The sequence below is a fragment of the Acomys russatus genome, unplaced genomic scaffold, assembly GCF_903995435.1.
Source record: "Acomys russatus unplaced genomic scaffold, mAcoRus1.1, whole genome shotgun sequence".
Taxonomy (NCBI): Eukaryota; Metazoa; Chordata; class Mammalia; order Rodentia; family Muridae; genus Acomys; species Acomys russatus.
In genome coordinates, this window is record NW_026131537.1 from 1 (window position 1) to 19,908 (window position 19,908).

The 19,908-nt window shown below is 45.5% G+C and overlaps 1 gene segment (V, D, J or C); it reads left to right on the forward strand.

Annotated features, from left to right (window-relative positions):
* Positions 1–12,493: 12,493 nt before the first annotated feature.
* Positions 12,494–19,478, forward strand: LOC127186276 (T cell receptor delta constant-like). The segment is given in 5 exon segments: positions 12,494–12,703; positions 16,821–17,120; positions 17,681–17,743; positions 18,087–18,200; positions 19,237–19,478. Coding segments are annotated over 4 exon segments (516 nt in total).
* The last annotated feature ends 430 nt before the right edge of the window (positions 19,479–19,908 follow it).

Below are 19,908 nucleotides of genomic sequence, written 5' to 3' on the forward strand. Positions count from 1 at the left end.
GGTTTCAAGCATGCCAAATTCAAACCAAAGGTTTGGGTTGATGAGGGACTGACTGGAGCCAGCACAAGATTTGACTTGAAGGCTGTTTGAAACACTTTAGAGGACAAGCCAAAGGACAGTCTTTGGAAATGGAGGGGCTACCCCCCCCCGGCAGCATTTATAGGTCTAAAATGGGCCAGGGCTAGCCCGTGGCCCCCAGAGATGGGGGTTTCACTAGAAGAGGGTTCCCAAGGAATCACAGAGAACAACAAAAGACTCCTGGGACCTGAAACAGGGGAAGTCCTAGGGTACCACTGGGAACCAACTAAGCCCTTACCCACGTGCGTGCTGAGCAGGGAAGTGGCCTGTGGCGAGCGTCTCTCTGGAATTGGCCAAGATGGCCTTCTGGGTGCTGGAGATCCATTTAGAGGCTAAGACAGGGAGCTTACAACTCCTCCTAACAAGAGTTAAGACAAATCTCTTACTCCATTCACATGGCAATGGGGGAGCTAGAAACAGTGGCCTCCCAGATAGGGTGAGGTCCCCGGGTGGCATACTGGCTGGTGCCACTCAGCCTTCGCTTTGAGGGTGGAGTGGCTCTCTGAAGGAAGGGGAAGTGAGAACGTGGAGCCCTGCAAAAGAGGGGGCCCGGGGGGGGGGGGCTGTAACGCCTGGGAAGCCCGTCTTGGGTGTTGGCCAACGTGTAGGGATTTATACGGAAGGATTAAATCTGTAGGAAGAAATAAAGAACAAGAGTTTAGAAAGCCCCTGAAGAGCTGGAACAGCTCTAGTTAACGCCAAAGAGGTAACTATGATTAGGACGCCAGAGCCAGAAACACAGTGACCAGAGCTCTAGAGAAAGCCGACTACTTCTTTAGACGAGGGTGAGGTAGGGCTAAGGAAGGAAGCTTTGCTTTGGGGCAGGAGAGGAAAGCTGCCTGATTTCTCAGATAAGCTGTTGTTTGACACAGCAGCGGCAGTCTTCTCTTCCCACAAGGCTGGTAGCCGAGGTCAGGCTCTGGCGCTTTCCTTCAGCAGCATACGAATGGCCTGCTTCCTGGGCCTTAGAGCTCAGTGTGGGGCCTTGGCTTGGGGATAGATGTCCTTTACTGTCACGGTCAGCTACTGCTGTTGTAATTGTGTTCTGTAAACAAATAGCTTCTAAAATTTCAGTTGTTTAATATCTTGCTTTTTGCAGCAGGCCAGCTGGATTTGGCGTCAAGATGTGAGCTGCGTTCACCTCTATTCCACATGATATGAAAGGACCTAGGCAGAAATAGCGATGACCCCGAAAACACATTTCTAACATCATAGGAGGCTCAAGAACACGGTAGAAATCCATGTCAAGGAGTTCCTGCTTGGAACTGAAGTACTGACATTTGCATCCAAAGTGCCTATGTCAAGAGTAGGGAGGTGCATCACGCCTATAGCTCATCATGTGGCCTCGAATCTGGATAAGTCCATCTGTGATGGGAGGGAAAGAAGAGCTGGGAACTATAAAAAAAAAAAACCTGCATCCTCGCAAGGCTTCCCAGCCTCTTCTCTCCTGCAATAGTCACGCTCAGAACAGTTTCTCGTGGCTGCTTCTTGGCAAGTTTTGCAGACCAGTACTAGGGGGAAAGTCTGTGAGTGACGTATGAGCTAACCGGGAGTTGGATTCGTTCTTCAGCACAGTGACTATCCACCTCTGGACATCTCAAAGACTAGCATCTAACAGGAGCCTCGTCAGGGGTCTGGGATACAAGGCTCCTCTGGACCTCTGCATGTGGTCATCACATCGAGGTGGCAAGGAGTCACCAGAAAGATCACAAGTGAAGTAACTTCTCCTGCATGAAGCCATGGGCTCCTCTAAGACCCAGGAAGTGAATGTCAACGCTTTCTTCAATCCTCATCCCTTTTGATGAACAGCGAGGATAAAAACCCATACACTCTCATTAACATGCAGCATTTAACCAAGTCACTTTAGATGAACCTGTTGTGTCACCTAAGACGTACCTGTTGCATTTAGGAAGAGTTACTGCCTCTACCTGGTCGGCTAGTGCCCTGACCAAGGTTGCTGGACCAAAAGAAGTAGCCAGAGTGTTGTGAGGCCCTTGTACAGGGCAGCATCAGCTGGAGCCATGCACACCTTTTATAAAGCTCACAAAAGAGAGTTCTGTTTACCAAGCTGGTGCCCATGCTGCCGCCTCTGCAAGCCCAGCAGGCTGTCGTTTCTAACTCACAGAAAGCACCATATGGACTACTGGCTCCGAATTAAGCAGCTGTGAGGTCAATGGAGAGGATGAAAAATTTAAATTCACATGAAAGCCTTTTGCAGACTGTATAACTCTATTCAAGTGAAAAATCAAGGCAGGCAGAGGGAGTTCTGAGGCTTAGTAGGAGAGAGGAAAAATTATATTGACCACAAACATTTTCTGCCTAACCCACAGCGTGTAAGAACGCACAGGAGACTTTCAGATCTCTAACACAGTCCTCTCTGGGAAACTGTCTGAGAGAAGACTCACCGAAATCTATGGGAAAAGTGGACATGACAATTTCTAAAAGTCCACTCTGACCCTAGAGCAGATGGAACCAGCAGGGCAGCGAGCATTAGATGGTAGTACCCAGGCAAGTCTGGCCTGAACTAACTGCCAAACCCTTTGATCTTGCTGTGGCTTGACTTGCAGAAAACATCTGGTTGGGGGGTTCTCAAAGGCATGTGACGCAAAGGCCAGGGAAGGTTTTTGTAAAGCTCTGAAACACCGTGATTGGGGGGATACGAGCACGGTGTTTCAAACCCCATAGGGACCTGTACAAAAACTGCAGGAGTGAAGAATCATCTCCCTGCAAATTGTCCTACCTGAGTCAGGTGCCATGGAGGACAAACACAATGGGGCAGCCCGCCTTCCTTGTTTGGAAGCCCGGAGAACGTCAGGAAGGTGACTGGACAAGAGATGACCCCAACTTGCCGGCCTCTGTCCCACATCTGTTTCCTGGGTAAAAATGTCATTTTGCCCTTTACTTACATGGTATACGAGGAATACAAAGGTGTCCTAGAACACCTAAGGAGCCAAATGAGCCAATCCATGTGGAATTTGTGGAGTCAGGTTCGCTAGAGAAATTGCCTGAGTTCTTGCGTTTTGCAGTCTGGGATGGTGGGCTTGAGAGGAAGCTGATTTGCTTGTGAGCCATTTGCTAGCCGCAGTTAGCAATTTTGAAGTCTTCTACTTGGAGCCAAGCAGCATTTTATTCCACCTTCTTCCTCTCCCTTGTTGTGCTGTTTGTTGACCTTAAAGCCACTTGACGGGGGTAGAAGCCTTAACTCTGGAGGAATGGTGAATCTGAGACCTGACAACGCTGCCTTCCCAAGATCAGGAGTTACGTGTGCGTCTAAGTCCAAAACAGCAGAAAGTTCTGCTAAGAGAACTTCCTATGTCTACTATGCCGGAAAGGTTAGCCACGGCAGATGCCGTTCCCATATGCCGCTTGAGCTCACCCTGTAAGCAAACCGTCCTTACAGATGTTGTGAAGCCCTGATGAGGCAGCCAGGTGAGTAACTCGTGCCATCTTTAAGGTATAGACGCATGGAAGCCCTCCAGCCATTAGGCCGTGGAAGGGGGAAGACGGCCAGGGATGGGAGAGGTTTTTGGAATGGCCTCAGCAGCTGTGCTACCAACAAGCTCGTCTTTGGACAAGGAACCCAAGTGACCGTCGAACCAAGTAAGTTGTTTATTTCTCTAGCTTTGGGGCTAAGGGATCTTCCACCTAAGGAGGTTGGAAAAATGGGGAAATTTAGAGAGTAATATCAACATCCCCATGATCCAATGGTGTCGAGGAAGATGCCTGGAAAGAGGAGAGCTATGGCTACCTTCTCCGTAGGAGTCAGGGATGTCTATTAAGAAAGTAGAATTCGGTGGATTTGAAAGAACCCATGTATCTCAGGAGACTCTGAGAGAATTGTGCCTGTTCCGTGGAGTCAAGTCAAGCTGCAGAGACCACAGAGTGAGACGCAGTCATCAGAGTCAGGACAAATCTGAACCCAGGTGACCCTATAGCAGCAGCTCCAGATTTAAATAATTAATGTTTAATTTAATTATTAATTAAATTATTAAATTTAAAAAATTAATTAAGCTGAATAAGACGGACCTTCCATAGGCCAAATGCTTGCTCCTGGGAGGGCACAGAATGAAATCAGTGTCCTGGACTTGGAAGCATAAAGCCAGAATAAGTGCCCATTCATTAGAAATGAGGGTGTCCAGACACTCTGTCTATTTGTTCGAACTGCACTTGGAGACTGTTGCTAGAGGGAAGTGAGGATGAATCCATGTGGTCCCCAGGGAGAGCAGACCCAAGAATAAGAATTAAGCAAGTATGTGGGACTTCCAACCAAGAGACACTTAAAGGTTGGTGGGAGCTCCCTACAGACTTTCAGAATCCGTGTTCTAGCTGCTCTGAAGCAGTCATGCTAACGTTGTTGGGTGTGTTCTACCCAAAAAGGGTCTTTAAATGTCACTTATGTTGCCATCTGAATTCAACAATTTCTTGCTATGAAAAAAGACAGTGTTTTCCACTCATTACAAGCTGCCAGTTATTGCAGTCAGACAGAGGATATGGACCCTAAGCCAAGGGGTCTACTAAGCCAGTAAGATAAACTCCACTGCTGAGGTCCTAAAAAATTTAGTGCCAAGCACCAGGGCTCACAAGTCACCAGACCCGGGCTGTCTTGACTTTCTGTTTGTTTTCTAAAGTTGAGAGAAGGCTCCAGGAAAGCTACGTGCGAGACTGTGGTGTGCCAGGCAGGCTCCCCTCAAAGAGCTGTCTAACAGGAGGGTCCTGGGTGTGAGAAATGAGGGAGGCAAAGGCAGGGAGGAAAACCGGAGCATGGCGGTGTCTTCGGATCTCCTGAGAACACCTACTGCAGAGACGCAGAGCAAGGGAGACGCAGACACAGACCTGAAGCCTAAATAACAGCGAAGTGGGGAAACACAAGTTCGCAGGCTTTGTCTTTGCGTTAATAAGAGTTTGTAAAGTCAAGCAAGTCAGACTTTTGCCTTTAAATTTCTTTGACTTTGAAACTTCTCTCTAAAATAACAGCATGTCCCTCACACCCTGTGAGGCAGTGACCAATTTCCCTAATCTCTCTTTGTTCGCCGAGCTTTTCCTAATGAGTTAACTTGCTCTGATCTCCTGGGCCAGGGTCCCCCGAAGTGTAGAACAGCAGAAATGGCTTCTCAAGTCCACATGGCGTAAAGTTTCCTTTTAATTATATTCTAACTTCAAAAGTGAGTGAACTTAAGGAAAATGACTTGGCAAACTGTGGCAGGCGGGTCTGACCCTGTTCCCCCCTCCAAAGAAAGAGATATGATTAATTGAAGTTTGCCAGACACGCAGCCGGTGCGCTGAGTTGTTCTTTGAGCTAGAAAGGATAAGGAGCATCTAGGGGGTAGGATCTACAGTGGTTTTTAAACAGCACGGCACCTTCCTTTTTAGCCAACCAGTGCCAGATTAATGAGGTTTAGCTAAAAACAGGACCTTTGTCTTCTCTGAAGCCAACTTTTTGATTGTTTCTTTGGGAGCTTCCTTCAAGCCCTTAGTTTGCAAGGCCCCCAGGAAGCCCAAAACACAGCAGCAGATCTCACCAAGCACTCTGGCCCACCTTAATCCTGGAGAGTCCCTGCAGTAAGGCACCATTATGCAAACCTGTGCTTGAGGTGTTCAGGGCAGGGGTTTGCACAGTCCTCAGAAACATCCTCCTGAAGGAAGGTGGCCATAAGATGGCATACAGTGCTGTCTGTTATGAAAACGCATCCTTATATAAAACACGCTTTTTTTGAGTGCCTGCCTTGCGTTCATTTAGTCAGTCTCACAGTGATCTTGTGGCATTAGTTACCATTTTGTGTTTTGCAAGCCAGGAAAATGAACTTTTCCAGGAGGGGAGGGGGTCACCCAAGATTATACAGTTTAGCCACCCAAGATCACATGGCTTAGCCAAACTCTGACTGGAATGCCCTGTGTGGTTCCAGCGTCTGGCCTTTGATGACCCTGCTGCTCTGTTGGGCTGTGTCTCCACACATGCAGAATCTTCCCACTCAGAACAGCCACCCCTTAGGACTCTGTGCTGCTTCCTTTCCGGCCACCATTTCCAACACCTCCCTGACCAAGAAAGTCATCCTATGCCCAAGCCAGATACCCAGAGCTATGCCCCTCGTGAGGCAGAGGGCAGGCTCGTCACTCATACGTCAGCAGTAGAGCCTGGGAATTCTTAACATGGAAAGGCTTAAAGAGCTAGTCAGAACATCTACTTTTCCCAAGAGGTTTGGGTACCTTTCTTTTTCTCCCCAGTCACTGGTTTCTTACGAGCACCCCTCCCCCATTTCTTTGTCATAAGCACTTTCCACCAGGGGCTGGTGTGACTTTCTCCCAACCCCTGCTTAGAAGGCCTCAGCCTTCCCACTCTGTTATTTATAGTCCTTTTGTCCATCCGTTGATTTATTATCTGCCTTGGTCTTGGTCCATGGAGACAAACACATTAAGATTTACTATCTGCAAACACTCTTAAGATGCTGAAGGTATCCTGTTACATAAGTGATCTGGTCCATCAGAGGACACCTCTGCTGTGGGGTATAAAAGGAAAGGAAACTGAGCTGGAAGTGTGCTGAACACTGCAGCATCAGAGTGAGCCCCGCTGCTGCTCTGCAGCTTGGGACATGTGACTTTCGCTCATGCCAAGCACTATTTTAGGTGCAAGGAGTCAGCACAATGAGAGCAGGCCGAAAGCCTTACTCTGTGAAGGCAAACAACACAAGGTAAAAAACAACAAAAACAAAAACAAAAACAAAATTTAAAAAAAAAAAAAAAAAACAGTGCTACAGGCTGCAACAAGCCAAGACCCAAGAAGTAGGAAGGACCGGTGCATAATTATAAACAGAGGAGTCTTGGTGAGAAAGTGGCATTTGGCAGCGCACTCCCTTCAGCTGCCTGGAGGATAGGACACCCAGGCAACATGGACACAATGCTCTCTGCAGTGTATGAAGAGGTCAGGAGGCTGCATGACAGGATAAAAGAGCACCAGAGAATGAGTTTGAGACTGGAGACATGGTTTAGTTGGAAAAGTGCTCACCAGGCAAGTACAAGGACTTGAGTTCACATCTCTAGAACCCATGTGAAAAGCCTGGCATGCCTGGCAATCCTGGTCCTGGGGAGGCAGGGAGGGAGGGTCCCTGGAACTCACTGGCTAGACAGTCTTGCCTAATCCGATGAGCTCCAGGTTCCATGAAAGATCCTCAGTCAGACAACAGAAAACGATCAAAGAATATACCCAACATCTATCTCCAGCTTACACACACACACACACACACACACACACACACACACACACACACACACATCTGTCTGTCTCTGTCTGCCTGTCTGTCTGTATCTCTGTCTGTCTCTGTGTCTCTGTCTCTGTCTGCCTGTCTGTCTGTATCTCTGTCTGTCTCTGTATCTCTGTCTCTGTCTCTGTCTCTCTCTCTCTCTCTCTCTCTCTCTCTCTCTCTCTCTCTCATACACCATGTTGGGTGGGGCAAAGATGGAGACACAGAGAACTTAAGCTGCTGATGAAGGTGGAGAAGGGTAGCTTATGAACTGCTGTAAAGGGTGGTGCTCCTTGATTCGAGAGGGAAGCCTAGCGAAGGGAATGGGGATCGTAACTGACTTGGAGGACTGGTCAAGGAAGGCAAGCCTGGATCCCAGTCTTCAGCTGTAACCCTAGGGCGTGCGCACCACCCTCACATCAAGGAACACCAAAAGTGAGATTTCTTCCCGGCTCCCAGCAGTCCTCCTGAGTCTGAGATTACACCTCTCTCGCCACAAGTGAAATTCCTCTTCCCTCAGTCTAGACCGGACAGCATTCTAAGAACTGCACTGCTCTGTCGCTTAACGATGCGTTATACTAGCTCTCCTGTTGTCTTATTACCAGTAGAGAGGGCATGTCTTCACTTCATGAGGACGCAGCTAGAGCCTCCCACTCTTCAGAAAGATCATAATCACCAAGGGCCCGAGTCAGACCTAGATTTGGGGTCTTCTGGCCTCTTGTTCACTGCAGCTAAGAACCACCCTCATATTATCTCAGTCTTCCATGGGTCCTAAACTAAGTAGGAAATGAGTAACATGCTAAATAATACAGTCCTTCCTTGGGCTTCTGAGTGCCGTGCTGACAATCTTACAGAGAGACGTTTTACATACGACGGAGCTAATTTACAGTCACTTCTAGGCATGAGTATGGCATTAAAGCTTGCTAAAATGTGGCATTTGTGAACTTGTAACTCCCTTGGACGGGGCCCTGATACGGCTATACACTAGAAAATACAGCTGTTGCCCCAGTGGCAATGACACAGCTGACTGGGCTGAAGCAGAAACCATAAAAGGTCACGCTGAATGAAATCCGTAACTGAGTGGAGTGTCGCCATGCCTTCATGTTGCCCAAAGCTTAGGAATCGCTGCTCTAGGACCAGCATTCTACCTGTTGTCACCACTGAATAAAATAATACTATTTATGGTTGTGAGCCTAGCCTTTAATGGCTGAGCCGTCTCTTAAAAAATATTTTTAAAAAATAAAATAACAACAACAATAATAATAATAGTTAATAGTGAACTAACTCCTTGCCAGTCTGCATTCCATGTCTCTCCTTCAGAGGACAAATTTTATTAAAATATAACAATGGGAATGCTTGGATTTCTACATGATGCAGAGGTTCCTTTCTGTTTGTCTTGAAGGGCAGTCTCTGGGAGAAAAGACACGAGGCCGGTGGGATAGGAAATCTCATCCGATGGACCTCACATAGCTTGGTATCTGAAGCCAGGGTTGCTGTAAAAAGGAAAGCAAAGTTTCTTCAATTAGCTTCACTGGCTGAGGAAAAATATAGATTTTTTTCAGAGGGGCCTATCTATCCAGAGGTCGAAACATGGGGCTCCTTTTCTTCGACTACTGTGTCTGGACAACATCTCTGGTGCTTATTTTCCTCGGTCACCAGATCAGGTCCCACACCACTGAAGGCTCCCTTCAGCGGGGGTAATTACCCAAGGGGTGATTTCAGGTCCGGGTACCAAACTTCTGATAAAACGCAGGGTGGATCTATGCTTCAGCTAGTGGTCCTGATCTCACGTTCCTCCTGACAAGTCTTCCTTATCCTCCAGAGAAGTTGTTCAGCATCTGTGCTTTCACTACCTACTGGTCCAGGCCAGGCCTGAGGCCCTGACAGTTGTGGCGGTCATGGACTACCATGAGGAATTTGTTCAACGATGACTCAGAACCAAGTAACGTTCCTCTTCTTTGGTGACTCTGTGACAACACTGAACTCTAACTTCTAATGGTTACATGAAAGAGCCCCAAGGAAACTTCTGGTTGGGACATAACGTGATGCTAACGACAACACTCCAATTAATTCTTTGACCAAATTTGACAAGAATTTCAGGGAAATCCAATGTTGTGAATATCTTGTGTCCAATCGAAATTCTGTGGTTTTTGTGAAAAGGAGCATGGGAAGAGACTCAACTTTCTCTATGTGCCTCTCAGTCTGTGTGTGATCACAGAGATTTGCACACCTCTGTCCTGTCCCCTGGCTCAATGAATGGAAACTAGGTTCCTGAGGGATGAAGAGAGAGGCCCAGACACATTTACTGTCATTACCTTCAGTGACAGAACCTGTGGGCTGGGTCTAATAATAAACACCAGCTCACTAAGTTGGTTACTATGTCTGCTAAAGTAATATAAAGCAGTGTCAGTAGTCTAGGGCTTCGCTGTAGATGGTAAATTTACACCATTACTATGAACTCTTGGACAGACCGCCAGAGCACTTCGCCCTTCCCTGTCCAGCTGACACACGAGCAGGCTGTTGTCTTACTTGAGCCTTTCCACAATTATTTCTGCTCACGATGGCCATTTAGCATTTCATCAAAAGCAAAATGATTCCTTTCTCTTAGGGAAAATGAGCTTTTCAGCAAAATCTAGGGATAAGAGATGGCAGATTGAGGAGCTAGTAGCCAAAAACCTAGGGACTTCCCTAAATGTCAGTATTCAGAAGATCAAAGGAGTTAAACAGGCTACGAAATGCAATATTTAGTTCTCAGAAATCTTCTCCTTAAGCTACCCTCACCCTAATCCACCAACCCTAGCCAAACAGATGAGGAGGACTGGAAGGCATGCGTAGCAAAGAATCCAACAGACGCCTAAGCTAGTGTTGTAACAGAGCAGCTTATCTAGTGAGGATTGGCCATCACAGAACCAAGCTGTGGGGGGAATGGGGGCGCAGGGGAGCCTCTTAGAGCAGAGGTTCTCAACCTGTGGGCTGAGACCCCTTTGAGGGTCAAACTCTTTCATACCAGATATGCCGCCTACCAGATATTTACATTGTAATTTATAACGATAGCAGAACTACAGTTATGAAGTAACAAATTAATTTATGGTTGGGGAGTCACCACAAAATGAGAAACCCTATTAAAGGGTTGCAACATTGGGAAGGTTAAAGATCTGCCTTAGAGTCATTGTAACACAGTTACAATAAAGGAAGCTTCTCAGGGAATTGGGGGTGAGTCTAAATTTAAAACTCATTATTGCGTTGCAATAAATTTGAGGACAAACATATTGTGTTTTTTCTTAAGAAAATACTCTATGCAGGATTGAAAACTCTATCCTGAAGTTTAAGAAGAATAAATTTTCTACAACTACTTGAAAGAACGTAGGTTGGGTCTCTGGCTCTGGCCCTCTGTCAGGAACTAGGACCACAGAAGCTCCCGATGAAAAGGGCCTCTCTCACTTTCAAAGGAAAAAGAATTGTGATTGTGATGTAAGAAGGAAGTTTAGAAACAGTGAAAAGACATGAAAGAAGGCTTTAAATGTACTCTGTCTGTCTGTCTGTCTGTCTATCATCTCATCTTGGTTTCTTTTCTTTCTTTTCTTTTTCTTTGGGAACTTGCATTAAACTAGCAAGGCTGGCCTCAGACTAACTGATCCCCAGGATCCCATGCTGGCCAGGGTCACACTTTTCCTGCCATCCCTGAGTCTGCGCAAGGCATCAGGGACCCATATCCCACAGAAACACAGACACTGACTCCAGAACTACTCAGACGTGCTGGCCTTCTCCTGAAAGCATTGTCCACTTGTAGCTTAGCCCAGTGTTTGGAAATCCAGGGTCTGTATTCAGTGGCCTGGCTACCAGCAGAGAAGCACCAGAACCAAGCAAGAGACCAACGGTCTATCTAATGGCTTTCAAGAAGTCAAGTTCCCTGGGGCAGCCATTGCCTCTTCCATGGTGACGTGTGGGTTTCTCTCATTCTATGGGAAATAATGAAGAGGGAGAGGTACGTGAGAACGGCAAACCCAGTCCTGAGTGCCTGGTACTGTCGGCTGGGCCTCTGTCTCTCAGAGGATAATCAAAACTTGTAAGAGTTTGCCATTGCCTGTTGCTTCCAGGGAAACGGGGCGGAGGGGTTGTTAAGTTTTCTTATTTCTAAGGAGACAAACACCAGAGCAATGACGAGAAGGAGGGAAGCAAAATTACATCATAGCTGATTGCAGCCAAACTAATGTTTGGCGACTTGCACCTGAGCAAAAAGAGCCGCGTCTCGTTTTCTCTTTAAACCGTGTCCACCTCACATTCAGAACCACCCTCTGTGTTAAGAGGCAACTCTCTGAGGCTGCACCTTTGGGGAACTTAGAGGAAAGGAGGTTGAGCCAATGCATCTTTCCTCTCTGTTGGGACACTGGCCACACTTCCCAGTGGTATCCTATTTCCTTCTCTGGTTTCCACCTGCAGTGCTGGGAGTGGATAGGGCACAGGAGGCTCAGCTGCAGGAAGCGGGAATGTGTCAAATCACGTCTTCAGCTCTGAAAGCTTCAACTTCAAGCGCTGGTCCTCCGCAGCGTCCCTCTCTTTCCGCGGGCTCTAGCTCGTGAGGCCATGATGATTATTATACACTCCTCAGACTTGTGTCTGGCGCCATGGTCAGAAGGGTTATGAAGACTACATGAGGATGCAACGCAAAGATTGGCTTCTCTAAGCTGCATGCATTGTACAGCTCCAATGACGTCCTGCCAACCACAGCCATTTGCTCCTCAACCCTCAGGTCCCTGGCCCTTTTCTGGGATCAGTAATTAGAAAATTTGTTGCTACCATGGAGCTCACTCTGAGTAACAGGGAGGAAATAGAACTCAAATCAAGACATATCATTTGTGGTTCAAAAGAAGGGAACCGGAGTGTAAGAAATCAGAGTTTCTAAGGCCTCCTCCCCTTGCCTTTCGGTCAGGGTAAGAAACCTAGTCCTCTATCTCAGTATCCAGCTGTTCTGTTTTTCTTATAAAGCCTTCTCAATAAATTGGGAGTTAAATGCTGCATCTTGAAGTCAGCATTCTGTCTGTCTGTCTGTCTGTCGCCCTCTCTTGCCTTGCTTCAGTCCTGCCCCAACGCCCTTTTTTAGATGGAGACTTTGTGCTCGCTTTCCTATCCAAACATTCAGCTTCTATTAGCTTCAAAAGGAAAGGACGTTCTGTACCCTCGGCCTCCTGTCTCATCAAGGGCAGCTTTGCAGTTCTCCGAACTGTAGGCTCTATAGGCTAAGATGCAGGTTGGGAGGCAAGACACAGCTGTTCAAGCCCAGGCCAAGGGCTAGTCTCAGCCTGGTTATCTGTAAAGCAAGATTATAACGTGCTCCTGGGACACCCGACAGATGTTTTTTGGAACTGGCATAGAGCTCTTCGTGGAGCCTCGTAAGTTGATTTTTTTTCATATTTCTATGGGTAATTTGAGTCCTGAGGCTAGAGCTAGCATCCACCTAATATTACAAATTATAGCTGGTAGGTTCACTTACATCTCAGAGATAGACTGGGGAAGAAGGAAGAGAGCCAAGGTAGAGACACTGAATTGCTAACATGCTTCTAGAACTACTTTTATTTTTAAATAAGAATCTAAAACTCTAATTCTCATTTATCTCTTAAGTCTTCAGATCAGCCTAGAAAACGTGAAGAAATATCTTTTTTTTTTTTTTTTTTTATTACATTAATGTATCACTTGTAGAAAAGGGAGGTAGGCCACGGGAGTGCTTGGGCTCAGACGCCCCAGGAAATTGCTAGCTTCCTGCAGATAACTTTGGCTAAGCTGACTGCTCTGCATGCCTCCTTACAGAGCACAAATACCCCACAGCAGGTGGTGGCCAGGTCAGAGCTAGCAGGCAGAACAAACTTTAGGGCTTAAGTGGAATCCCATACTGGCAGAGAGCCTTAAAATTCCGAGTGACATTTGTTGCAGATGCCACAGTTCTTAGAGAGCCGGTAGGTTGCTCTGTGCGGTTCTACAATGGATAATATCTAAGTCTGTAAGTCATAAAGGGTATTTAGAAAGGATGTTCTCTTCTCTTTGTGTTGTTTGCCAGCATGTAATTTTAGCGTTGTATGAGTGTTCATAAGAGGAGGATGTCTGAAAACAAAAATGGTATTGTCTGAGTAAATACACTTGAAAAAAGTGTTAAAATATACTTATATTCATGGAATAAGAAGAGACTGCTCTCAAAAGATAAACAAGGAATTTTTCACTTAAATCTTATCTTCAAATATTTGTTTAAGTCAAATACAAAATAGACTAAGTTCCATATGACAACTACATAGAGTAAATTCTACATATTTAAAAAGAAAGGTTCAACTCAAACCAGATAGTTGCTTTCGATAGCTACCATGCCAATCAGATGCCAGTGAACTGATTAAATAAACTTTAGTTTCTTTTGTTTTAAATATATGGATCTTACCTTAGGGAGAGAGACTGAGAAAGCATTACACTAAATCAACGCACTGGGTTCATTGTGAAACCCTGACTAAAACTTCAGAGCTCAGCATGTGCGTGCATGAGCCTCTTCAAACATCCATCTGGTTGGCTGTATTATAATACTTGTTTTTTTTTTTTTTTAATACTTGTTATTCAAAGTGATTGTTGATAACTTCTTGATGAGGTTGGATTTTTAAAGCCATGCAAACAGGCAGGCCCAGCAGCGCGCACTCAGGAGGGGGCACTGAGAACGTGAAGTCAGCCATAAGTATAAAAATTCAAGGCAGCCTTCGCTGTCCAGCTTACTCAGACCAGATTTATACTCTTGGGTAACTGACAGGGTGGGCTCTCGTGTTAGCTTTGGCTGGTTTGGGTTTGTTTGTGTTTTGTTTTGGGTATGTTTTTTAATTGAACAAATTTCTCTTGAAAAATCAACCACAATACGTCTCAAGCCACAAACAGGATAAGGAACACGAAATACCACACTTCTGGAAGGAGAGGCAGGTAGTGAAGACCTGTGGTTTCCAGCCGTTAATGCTGAGGTTATCAGCTTTGCTGTTGGTGACTTCAGTGTGTAAGAAAACAAAAGAGCAAAGGCTTTCTCACAAGGGTTGAGAGCAAAGAATTCTAAGAAACCCTTGGGTTGGGGGAAGGAATCTTGTCTTAGACCTAAGCCAAAACAGTCAGAATCTTAGGAATTACTCTCCTGCCCTGAGTGCCAGAACAGATCCCAATCTTTCATTTGAGCTCCCTGGTGGAGAAAGGAAATGTAGAGTTGTGATGTCTTCACAAGGGAGTCTTCTCTGGGCAGCTCGTTCTCTTGGGACATTCCTGACCTACCCTGATCCAGTTAGAGACGCCTTCTCGCTAACAGTCACTCCCTTAGCCACTTCTGACCAAGAGGTTTGGTTATAGTTTTACTACCATGGACCCCATAGCTAAAGCTCAATCCCACGCTCTGGGCAGAGCATTAGAAAAGCCAATTCTTTCCTACTTGCATGTGCATTACCAAGACTTTCTGTTTAGTAAGACGTCATAACTCATAAGAGATGAAAGGACATAGTAACTTAACACAGCCTTCATCTGATACCAGCAACCCCAGTTCTTTATTACAAAATACCAAGGACCGTGTTCGCAGGAGAAATTATTGTTGAAAGCCAGAAATGAAACATGATTAGAAGCCTGTTCACAGGTCAGTTGTCATTCTTTATTGTATGCAATAACAAGGCTCTTTCTTCAGCAGTTATTTGAAGATAATAAAGTCTCAGTGGACACAAAATTCATAATAATTCTGGAGCAACAATCAGGTAGCTGTGAGAATCCTTACTATCTTTTCTTTCTCAAAGCATCAAGACTTCCAGTTTTAAGGAGGGAAAAGGAGTGCATACCTAGATAAGCGGTAGGTTATTTTTGAAGCAAGGTATGAGAGGAGGAAGCGGAGAGGATCCAACTCCAGGACCAGCATCCATCCCATAGCCCCTTTTAGAACACAACAAAAAGCGGGCTTGGCTGGTTTTATGTCTGCACGTGCTTTCTGAGAGAGCTAGTTGCTATCCTGTGACGGTATGCCTATAATTCCTAGCTCTGAGGAGATGGAAACAGATGAATCACATGTTCACGGTCATCCTTGACTATGTAGCAAATTCAAAGCCAGTCTGGGATGCCTGAGACCCTGTCTCAAAAGAAATTACTCAAAGAAGGTAGCAAATATCTGTAATCTTAGCGTGTAGGAGGCTGAGGCAAAAGGATCAATAGTTAAATATAGCCTGGGATGTGCGTGTGTGTGTGTGTGTGTGTGTGTGTGTGTGTGTGTGTGTGTGTGTGTGTAGACTATCTCAAACAAACATGAATAAACAAAAACAAACATGTAAATCATAAATCAATTTGTACAATAGCTAGGCCTTTCAAAAAGAGCCAGTGTCTACCCAAATGGAGATAAATCTACCATTTGCTTTCAGTGGGATCTCTTCCAGTCTACAGAACAGGGGAAACACCCTGCAGTAATGTCAGCTCTGCCATCCTCCACATCTGAACTGATTATGCAGACCTCTTTAGAAGTCTGTGTTTTTAATTAACATAGTGCTATTAATTAATGTAATGCAAAATGTGAGCACCTCCCATAACACTCTCTAAGGGCTTAAATATTTAAAATTAACCAAGTGGTACATATAGATATTCACCTTGACCAAATTGCCCACTAGTTAACAAATCATAGACAATTAAAACCCAGTTTATCCAAAACTTTATTTATTTGTGTGTGTGTGTGTGTGTGTGTGTGTGTGTGTGTCTAGGTACGTGTGTGTGTGTCTAGGTACATGTGTGTATGTGTGTGTGTGTGTGTGTGTGTGTGTGTGTGTGTGTGTGTGTGTGTGCAGGTGCATCCATACATGAGCACATGGAAGCCAAAGGACAAAACTGAGTATTAGCATCAGAAATTTTATCTACCTCATATGAGACAGAGTCTCTCATTGGCTTGGAGTTCACCAATCAGGCTAAACTGGCTAAGCAGCAAGGCCCAAGGATCTCCTGTCTCTGCCTCCCCAGTGCTGAGATCACAAGCATACACCACCACGCACAGCACTTTACGTGAGTTCTGGGAATCAAACTCAGGTCCTTGTGCTTGCAGAGCAGGAATTTCACCAACTGAGCCACATACACCCAGCCTTTAGGGGAGGGGGCTGGTTTTGATTTTTATTTAGTTTGGTTTGGTTTGAGACAGAGTATCATGTAGCCTAGGCTGGGCTGCTACTCCAGGATAACCTAGAACTCCTGAGCTTTCTTCCTCTGCCTCCCTGCTGGGATAAGTGATGTATGGCCTGTACTGAACCCTTAATTCTAGAAACTTCTCTAGAGTTGTTATACCCCATCTCTCTTCCAACTCCATCTCATTTCAGCTCCTTATTAGAATTCAAACCAACTGCCCCTTCTTTCTTCTCTGCTTGCCCACATTTCCATGAAATGCTGTCAAGGAACACCACTAACAAGATACAGTATGTTCTAGATTCTCGCCAACACCTGTTCAATTCCTGCAAGGCTGTAACCGATCATCTCAATGAATTATATTTTCAGGAATTCAGCCTCCTTCCAAACCATCTGTTTTCATTATGAAAAATGGAACGAATGTTGCTTGTCTGGTGAAGGATTTTTACCCCAAGGACGTGACTATAAGCCTCAGGTCATCCGAGAAGATAGCAGAATTCGACCCCGCCATCGTCATCTCCCCCAGTGGGAAGTACAGTGCCGTCAAGCTTGGTCAATATGGAGATTCAAATTCAGTGACGTGTTCTGTTGAGCACAACAGCGAAACTGTGCACTCAACTGACTTTGACAACAGCAAAACTGACTTTGAACCGTATACAGAGTCTCCCGGTAAGTATCTAGCTTGAAGGCGCTAAGACAGGAGAGCCAGAGGAAAGGGAAGTGAGTATTGTGAACTTGAGTGAGTTAGTTTTGATTTAGCACCACACTGGCAAAGATAGATAGATAGATAGATAGATAGATAGATAGATAGATAGATAGATAGATGGATGGATGGATGGATAGATAGATAGATAGATAGATAGATAGATAGATAGATAGATAGATGATAGATAAGTGCTCATCGCTGGCTAAGAAGGAAATGTTCTGCATCCCTCCTCTTCTTTAATCCCTACTCCTCATCTTCACCACTGTCTTTTTCATAAAAATTTCTGGCACCAAGAGTATCGTTTAATCCAGCAGGAAGCCCAGACAAGGGCAGCTGCTCATCACAGGATTAAAAGTCCTTGTTATGCCTACAAAGGAGAGAGCGTGATGATGCCATCCTAATGACGCCGAAATGTGCCAAGCTGTATAAACAGCTGTATGGCCCTCTTGTCCTCAGTTTACCCACCTAAAGTCTCCTCCTTCGGCTTCTTGGTTGCTAACAAAATCTTGACCGTTTCTTCCAGCGTCTGTTTCATCAGAACCTGAAAATACCATGCAAACTTCAGAGACTTGCCATGGACCAACAGGTTAGTTCAAATCAAGTGGTTAAGACAAATTCTGTTCCTTGTCACCGGGAACCTAAAAGCATCAAATTCAAAGGAAAACAAAAACCGTACTGTGCCCAACTGATTCCCTTGGCCTCCATACCAACAGAATTTGCCATGCCATGAGCCATTGTTTCCCAAAGTGGCCTGTCTGGGTGGACACAGGAGCCTGAGGGCTCTGAATGCTGTTTGGGACATTACCAGGGTATGTAGGCCAGGAAGAACCATGGTGATTTGGAGCAAACCGGTGACAGCTGTTGACACTGGAGAAAGAAAATTTGTCTTTCCTGAAGCCACTGTCTTTACTTTTTTTATTTGCTCATAGTTCACACCAAGAAGGTAAATATGGTGTCCCTCACAGTGCTGGGACTACGGTTGCTGTTTGCCAAGAGTGTTGCCATCAATTTTCTCTTGACTGCCAAGTTATTCTTCTTTTAAGGTAAGAATTTGTCACTTTATATTCCCAGCTCCACCCTAGTTATTCTACAACTTGTAAAGAAGGTTTAGAAACAGTAATAAGTAAAGCCAGTGTGGTGGAACACTCTTAAAATTCTAGCACTTGGGAAGCTGGCAATAGGATTAATGTGTGTACAAGACCAACCTGGTCTATACAGTACCAAGGTGGCCAGGCTACAAACAAGATATTATTTCAAAAAAAGAAAGGAAGAAAAGAAGGAGGGAGGGAGGGGAGAAGGGAGGGAGAGAAGGAGGGGAGGGAAGGAGGGACAGAGAGAAAGAGAGAGAGAGAGAGACCTAGGCTTGCCTGTTCCTTGGTGCTGGAAAGCTGGCTCAGTGGCTACATCACTGGCTGCTCTTCCAGAAAACCAGAGTTTGATTCCCAGCACCCACAAAACAGCTCACAACCATCTGTAACTCAAGTTCCAAGGATAGGGATGTGACACTCTCTTCTGGTCTCCAAAAGCACTACACATACTTGGTTCACAGACAAACATGCAGGCTAAACCCCTGAACACATAAAATAAAATACTCCTCTCCCATATCTTTCTCAGCACATCTACATGTTCACTAATTCCTGTTCAAGGAATGAGCCTAGATTTTGAGGGTTGGATTGACCTATAAGTATAGCCAATCATTCCCAAACACGTATCTAGCCCCACCTGTTAACGTCACTAGCAGTCCAGAGGTCACAGGCAGCACAGCACTATAAAGAGTGTTACTCTAGACAACCAAGTTTCAGTCCTGACCTTGTGACTAAGCTCCCTGATACCTTTGACAGTTTGTTTACCATCTCTTGGCCTGGGTTTAAGAATGAATACAAGAAAACAAACAAGTTTGATCACGATACTGAGTGGCAGAACCACTGCCATGTTAGCTGCAGCACGTTCCACAATTGATTATTGATGTCTGTAATGGCACAACACGGTAGACACCAGCGGTCCCAAAATGATATCGCTGCTACAACTCCTTCCAGCCTCAGAGTCCGTGATCCTATAACAACTCTCCTTTACTTACAGGTGGGATGGCATGAGGAATCTACAGTTCCTGAAAGAAATCAAAAGCTTACAAAGATGCTATACCCAAGGCTTCTAACTTCTTAGTGCTTCGAACTGACCCATCACCACCACATTTAAATAGCTGCTAACAAAACCAGCTTTTCTGTGAAGGCAACAAGCCTAGCTAATCCTCCAATCTAGCAAAAAACAAAAAGCTCTGGGGAGTGGGGTTTGTGGGCCTGGCTTTACGCACTGATTTATAAAGACACGCAAAGCCATGAAAACAGGCTTATTTTACTTTATCCCTATAACTGGTCTACTTTGAAAATGGTGTTTCGACCTTCTTTATTTACTTAGAACTGGAAAGTGGGGACCAATAAATCACCAGCTTCATTTTCCAGGAGGAAAATGGTCCTGGGAGAGAGAACATTTTTTAAAGCTAGTCATGGAAAGGTGCACTCAACCCATTCCTGGCCAGTGCCTTCCTCCTCCTCTTGCTCCTCCTCCTCTTTGTCCTCATCCTGTCCTCCTCCTCCTCATCCTCTTCCTCCTTCTCCTCATCCTCTTCCTCCTCCTCCTCCTCTCCAGAGGCATGTACAGCCAACCCTCTGTGTTTGCTCTGACAGCCATGCCGGAGAGTTTTCCTTAGCATCACTGGGCTGTGGACAATGTTAGCACTTTCTGCTTCTCCTG